The sequence below is a fragment of the Rhinolophus sinicus genome, linkage group LG03 (genome assembly GCF_036562045.2).
Source record: "Rhinolophus sinicus isolate RSC01 linkage group LG03, ASM3656204v1, whole genome shotgun sequence".
Lineage (NCBI taxonomy): Eukaryota > Metazoa > Chordata > Mammalia > Chiroptera > Rhinolophidae > Rhinolophus > Rhinolophus sinicus.
This window is the reverse complement of record NC_133753.1, coordinates 193,635,371-193,643,144: the sequence shown is the minus strand read 5'-3', so window position 1 is coordinate 193,643,144 and position 7,774 is coordinate 193,635,371. Positions and strand designations below refer to the sequence as shown.

General features: G+C 42.7%; 1 protein-coding gene across 1 annotated transcript; it reads right to left on the bottom strand.

Moving 5' to 3' along the window:
* Window positions 1–2,892: 2,892 nt before the first annotated feature.
* On the bottom strand, window positions 2,893–3,792 carry TAS2R1 (taste 2 receptor member 1). The gene has a single exon (XM_019756919.1). The coding sequence runs from the start codon at window positions 3,790–3,792 to the stop codon at window positions 2,893–2,895; it is 900 nt and encodes a 299-aa protein (XP_019612478.1).
* Window positions 3,793–7,774: the final 3,982 nt, after the last annotated feature.

Here is a 7,774-nt window from a genome sequence, read left to right as displayed (position 1 = left end):
CTCTCGAAAACACATGGGTCTCCCTGTCCTTGTCATTTGGATTTTTCTCCAATATGGGTGCCATCTGTCTGCAACATCTGTCATCCCATGGATTGCCAGAGTTGATTTGGATGATCCGCCTGGTTTCTTTCATTTTGGATATTTCTGAGTACCTGTCCCCCTTCTCACCCAACAAGATGTAGGTCTACATGGACAAAAGTTATGGAAACCCTATTTCCCAAGCCTAAAATTAGAATAGTCATAGTCTGACAAGTATGACTGTACTTACGCACACACTGGGGCATAATATGTGAGCTGAAGGATCTAGAATGGGTGGTCGTCAGACTGAAGAAGACCGGTCGACAGTAAACATTGACGTCTTCCCAGCACTTTCAGGTCCAGATTATTCTATCATCAAACAGTTCTCACATTTGAATGAGTGACTTAGAATTTAAACAGCATTAAATTAAAACTTTTAACATTCAAATTGTTGCATTATGAATATTTTTAAAAAATCTATTTCTATGAGCACATAGATTAGCCTTCTCAATTGGAGTCACCATTTTCAGTCCCTGGAAACCATGGAGAACCCCTGAAGTTTGAGTCTCAAAGGAGTCAGAACAGACAGTGGAGCACAACGTGGCACACTCGTCCCCTGGTTTGGGGCCGCTCGTGACCCCCTGTCTGAAGTAGAGTAGGATATTATGCTGGCTTCCTTCCCTAGAGCCTTCTAGAGCCCTCCCTCCTTTGCTACTAACTGTACAGGGGTGTTGGGTCTCCCCAGGGAGCCAGAAGAAGCAGGGGAAGGGGAGACCGAGTCACACCCTGAAGTCAGCAGCCCTCTGGCCTGACCCACAGGCATGTGATCCCACAGCCAAGGCTCCCCAGGGCCCCTGTGCAGCCTCATTTCTCAAAATGCAGGGGTGGGGCAGAGAGGGTGCCAGCACCACTTTAGAGGCTAACCCCACACCAGATGAGCAGGGCCAAAACAGTGTGTCAAGGCTCAGAAGTCCAGATAAGGGTGACTCCAGAGAGACAGAAGGCTGAATCTGTTTTGCTTCTACAATGGAGCAATTGGCGTCCTAGCAACATCCATTGATATTGCTTCATATCGTTGGGAAGACATGCAACAGCTAGGCAACACTTCTGGAAGAAATTTATTTCTAGGAAAATAGACTCTGAAAATGTGTCCAGAACAGTTTGCTTTAACATACATTGTCTTTTTTTTTTTCTTAACTCATTGTAAGGTTTAAGTATGTAAACAGCCATACCTTAATATTTATTACATTAACTAGTATTATTTAAAGCAGGAATTGCACGGAATCGAATCAGAATTTGGTTTATAAGAAAAAACTCACGTGAGAGTTATATGTGCTTCTTCCTGAATGTTAGAAATCTCTCTCTCTCTCTCTCTCTCTCTCCCCCCCCCCATGTGCACATACACACACCATTATTCAAGGAGAGACACCTGAACTTGAGATGTGCAGAAAATAAACGTGGTGCCTCACTGTCCCTTCTCAAAGCATCCAGAACATAACTGCTCTTCCCAGAGCTGGTTGCCTGAGTATACAATTAGCTATAAACCTTCTCACCTAGTAGCACGTGGGAAATCAAAGAGCAGGAAGACAGAGGCTGTTATTTTGCTCCTTGGGGAATGAAGAATGAAACCTGTGGGATGAGGAAGATTAGCCTCAGAGCTTAATTCCCACACCCAAGAAGATAAATACTTGCCTGGATCTTCGGAGGCAAAGGCCTCTGTTTGTTTAGTACGACCAGGCCCGCATGTCTTGGCCTAGTAAACCAGTATTCGAATCTACATTAGTGGTGACTGGCAAATCCAAAGCTAAACACGCTTTCCATCATCACATATGAATTACGATCTATATATAGCCAAATTAAGGAAAACCTTTTACTTCACTGGAAGCAAAAGGGTTCTGAAGTTGTTTTAAAAATATACATATATATCTTAGCATCCAAAATCATCAAATACGTAGAAAACGCATATGTGACTGCAAGCAGATGGAAACACCCCCAGCCCACCCACCTACCGATGTTGCTTCGTTGGGAAGATATGCAACGTGGTAGAAGCTCCAAACTGCCACCCTCACTTGAAAGGGTCCCAAAGCTGAGCACACAAGTGCAAAACGAAACATCTTTGCAAGTTATTGTGTGCTCGGTGTGCCCAACTGGGGGCAATGGAAAACAAGGGCTTGGCCCTGGATTCCTCTTTCTCCTCCATCTGTCTGCCTTTTTATCAGTTGATGAGACATGTCACCATTGTATCTACGCTCTCAGCAGCATGGAGTAGGTGAGCTTACAAGGACAGAGAAGGCCAGCCTGTCCCCAACTTCTTCTCAGACCTGAGGTGGAAGAATGCTTCCATTGTCTGTAATTCTAACAGAACAGAACAGAACAGAAATGACATCCAGGCAAACAAGAGATGAGCAGTCAGCCCTTTTGTTCAGGGTAAATCATCTAAGACTAGGCGTCAGACACACAGGGACCCTACAGCATTCATGCATCCTTCTGATATCACAAGTTCAAACATGCTTTACTCTTCTTTAAACTTTTTATTTTGAGATAATTGTTGATTTGCTTGAAGTTGTAAGAAAGAATACAGAAAGATCCCTGTACGACTTACCCAGTCTTCCCCAATTAGGTAACATCTTGTGAGACAACAGTATAATATTACAACGAGGATACTGACGCTGACGTGACCCACCAACATGGGTCGTGCTTTGAAACTCAACCCTTTGAAAAAGGAGAAAGTCCATAAAAATGACTCAGTTTCGACAGTCTTTAGATGACGTTTTGTGTATCTGTGAACAGGCTGGTGTGTTTGGCTGAAGAAGGCATGGCAGGCACTGTCCACTCATCGGACCACTGGTTCTTTGAAGGGACCCAAGTTCTCTCTCACTGACAGCACTTACTGTGGAGGAAGAACTTCTTTGCACTCTGTTTGAGTTTAGGGTTTCCTAAAATTAAGATAATGGAGTGTCCAGAGGGGTATGAACCAAACACCAACATGGAAACCAGAAAGATGAACTGTCTGACCTTGGAAATTTGAGAAAAGATTAAAGCAGCCATCATGTACTGGGAGAGATAGAGGACCAGGAAGGACAGGGTAGACAGCAGGACGCTGAAGTAGACACTTGTGTTGGGGTGCCTGGTGCCCGGTACTGTGTTTATCATCTGCTGGGTGTGTCTCCCCAGGGAAAATATCAAGAGCAGAGCAGAAATAAGGAAGATAAGTAATGGCAACAAGAACTCAGTGACAAGAAAGGCAAAATGTACTGTAGATAGTTCTTTCATCTGAATGGTTACATTTGGGGAGAAAAGGCCCAACCAGACTTTCTTGAAAAGAGTCCAGCTGCATTTCTTATGGAAAACAGAGGTGAAAGATGTGTATAGCAAGGACCCACAAATCAGCAATGGAACCAACTTGGGTATCCTCAATTTCAACCAAAAGAAGAATGGATGGATGACGGTGGTGATTTTAGTGCAGTAGAAAACGCTGAGCCACGTGGCTAGCCAAAGTCCTGATTCACTCACAAACAGGAACAATGTAAACGTCTCAGCAACTGGAGATAATTCCATCAAGGACAGAACAGCCAGAATAACGTAGAAGATGACCATCTGGAAACCAATCCTGGAAATTGCCAGGCAGCAAAGGAGGAGATCCAATGGCATCATCTTTCTCTGCTTGATCAAGTCCAGGCCAGTCACAAGTACAATAATGCCATTTGCCAAAACCCCCGTGAGAAATTGTATCACTGCAAAAAAAAGATGGATGATGACATGAGACTCCAGCATTTTGAGAAGGAAGAATCAGTTACTTTAGAAAATGGTGCAGTTACAGATTTTTGGAAAGCTGGGATTGTTCAAGTTGTCTGTTTTTCAACTAGATCAGAATCCTTCTGGGGGACAGGACTCTTAACAAGAAAGGCAGTGAGGTAGGAAGGTCGCGCACCTGTGTTTATATCACTGTCTTCTCCGTTTAGGTCTGAGGCAGTCAAATAAGAAAGAAATACTCTAGCAACTATTTGCTTCTTCGTGAAGGCTTTTGCATTTTCCAGGTCTACTTAGCTTTCAACGTCACCGTCACAAGCAAATGGTGGAAATGAGATACCTTCCACGTTGGGAGAAGGGCTCCTCCATTACATAATTAGTGGAAGTTCCTTAATCCTTCCTCTCTACCATGCATGTTTAATTGTGCCCACAGGTAGGATGCTACTTAATGTCTGTGAGGCATTCTTTAACAAATCATTTTTTTTTGACACTGTCACCTCTGCTATCATGATGGAGTTCAATGGGCCACATAAGCCCCCTAAATAGTAGCTCTCTAATATGTAATGAGCAATTCAGGACCACCTAAAATTCAAAACAGTTATGTAATAAAACATATGTGACAAACAGAAAGCATCACAAATATGTGTATACAATAGGTCAAAAGCCTAAAGGAAGGAAACATGCAGCAAAGAGAATCACTCAGCACCATGCACACCAGCAGTTATCTGCAGGATAATATAGGGGTTGAGATTACATCACAGAAATGGCAGCGTGACGAGCTCCGCTTGAAATCGCCCCTGGAATTTACAACAAATCGAACAGCTATAATTCCACAATATAGGGGTTGAAACCTCTTCCTGGGTATTTTTTCAAAACAATAAGAATATTATGACCTAAGCATGTTGTTCCAGGGGAAAAGTAATAAGAAAAGAGTACACGATTCAATGTGTCGTTATGACTCTCTTTGGAAAAAATGAGCATTTATTAACATGTATGCTGTGCCAGGTGTTATGCTAAATAAGTTTTCTCGATCTCGACACTGTTGACTTTTTGAGTTGGATAATTCTTTGTTGGCTATGGGGGGGCGGGGGCTGTCCTGTGCAACGGAGGATGTCTACAAGCATCCCTGGTGTCTACCCACTAGATGCCAGTAGTACACCCTCCTCCCCAGATGTGACAACCAAAAATGTTTCCAGACATTGCCAAATGCTCCCTGAGTGGCAAAATCACCCCCAGTTGAGCACCACTGTCCCAAACACTGGGAGACAGTGGTGGACAGAACACAGTCTGTCCTCAAGGCATTCAGAGACTAAAGACAGAGCAAGCTACCATGTAGAATGTGACATAAAACTTGGTTAGTTGTTTGGACAGTTCACCACCAGAGCACAAAGTGGGGAAGAATTTATTAAGTGTTGGGGGAATTGAAGCTTTTCCACTGCAGCACTTGGTCACAATGTTCCCAGCAGACCCCATAATGAGGCATGTGTCCTTATGGCTACATGTTACTTTGTCCAAAGGCGTCATAAAAGATACTTACAATGAATCTTACTTGTAGAAAACTGGAAGGGGAACCATATGAAAACATTTGTGGTGAGTTACTGTGTCATTCTTCTCTGAATATGTAACGTCTGTGTGATGTAGGACTTTGCTCTGTCGTTCTGGTCATGACATCAATGCAATGAAGGGAACAAATGGGGATATCGTCAAGGAGGCATTGCAGGGGGCAGCTCATGCATGGGTTCTCCAAAATTGATCCAGAGTTAAGCGTGACAATCAGGATAAACCTTATTCTTCTCCCTCCGGTGGAAAGAAAACAGTATGAAAAAACTCCTATGTTACATTCTGCAGGCTGGAAAAGCAAGAATGGAAGGGCATCCACCTATGCAATAACGAATCTGAGGACTCTTGAAAGAGTATTCACTACTACTTCCTTGGATTTTCAATCAAACCTCTGCTGTTGAGCCTGTCACTGTGCTGACAAATAACAGTTACCAGCCCATGCCCTGTGAGATTCGACTCGGCTCTGTGAGGGCATGTCTGGGCTTTCTTCTCATCCTCCGCATTCATTCGTTCTTTAGTGTTTCACATGTGGTGTGTTTGTTAAGTAGAACCAAACTCAATTATATAAGGGTTTTCATAACAATGGAAAAGAGAACTAAACAGTACAAAGTCACTTTGAAAGACAGCATTTGCTTTCTAAGTCTGTTCCTAGAGATATCGTGTCCTGAGACCAACATCTAGCTCTTTCCTGTGGACTCAATGTTGCCATGACATTGACATTCTGAGCCCTTCAGCATGGTCTGGGCATGTCAATATTGCAGAAAAGTAATGGTAATTCTAAGGCAGAAAAGTGGGGGGGGGGGAATTCTAGTCTGATCTAGAAGAGCAATGTAGATTTTCAGCACTGACAGCCAATGAGCAAAGATAATGCATGGTACACCGAAGACTTAAAGGAAATCACTACGGCCAATTCTATTTATTAACATGCTGTTTGTCTTTTGGATTCAAGCATCTTGAGGGAATATTTGGTTCTCAAATATTCTATTATAACTTTTGTTAGAACTAGCTTGGGGAGAAGAGGCAATTCTTCACAGAGAACTTTATTTCATGAAGAACAGCTCTTCTGATGCAGAAATCCCACAGAGTGAAAAATAAAAATTCATGAGGCTTAAGCTACATTTTTTTCATTAAATAATTTCCATCACCAGTCTCTTCAGTGAGCACACACAGAGGCTGCTGAAGGCATACCATTCCTGGCCAAGTGCCACCAACTCGCCTGAGACTTGTATTTCTTCCACCAAAGGATAGCGGGATGAGAGATGTCTGTCCAGAGCAGCACAGCACTTGTGTGGCTGCTGAACTAATATCCCATTCAGACCCCGAAGGTGGCTGCATTTCAGTGTTGATGTGAAGAATCTCCGGGGTCCTGTTATCCAGCCTTCCCCTCAGGTTTTACCACATCAACCAAAATAACTGTGGATGTTGGTCATACTGTGCTAAGCGAGAGTGAGCTCAATATTTTAATGAGCAATGCAACAAACCAGAGACAAATGGTCCTAAATATAGACGAAAAGGGGTTTTCGTCTCTTAAGCAGTTGGTTTTAGCAAGAAGGACACATCAGAGGATTTCTGGCTCTTAGCTGAAAAACATACATGTCAGGCTTCACCTGTCAGTCACTGGTTCAGAACGGGGACGGGCACATGGCTCAGAACAGATGGAACAAGTCCCGAGGTGGCGAAATTCCCATGATGACTACCCCATCTCCCCCTGATTAAATCCACTCACTCACACTCATCTGTAATGAGCAGTCATTAAAAGAGACAACACTAAACATTCTTGAGGTAACTGACAGGCAGAAAGAGTTGCTTATTTATATTCAGATCGTTCAGCCCCTCAAAAGAAAGTGCGATTTTTTTCCCCACAGGCAGTTAGACTGACATTGGCAAGCTTGCCACCAGGTAGAAGACTGTCATGATCATCTTTCTGCTTTCCAGCCACACACGGACATTGATCTGGGATTAGAATCACCCTGAGAGTGAGCGATAGTTTTAATACCTTTCCCAAGTGAGTCTTCCCTCTTCATTACCAAGGGAACAATTCCTGCTTTAAGGAACATGCACATGTATTAACATTATTGTATATTTAATAAGATCGTTCAAATAAGAACGAACTAGACCCTGGGCTAACCAATGCAGATATCCTTACTGAATCTTCCACGTACATAGCTCAACCCTTGTTAAAGCCCATAAGGAATATATTCCATTTAAAATTCTCAATATTTTGGTTAAAAAGCTCCAGATTCTTTCAGACTAATCATTCTTTACATTCATTCGTTTGCTTCTCTCCACTTGAATATGCTGTTGATCTTTTGGACTAAAATTTTTGTCTTTAATATTCAGCTCACTCCCCTGTGCTTGTCCCTTTTCTTCCTCTTTTTTATCTTGATAATATATTTCTTTGATTTTCTTTACTCTTCTCAATATTTTTAAATGTATTTCCATTGCA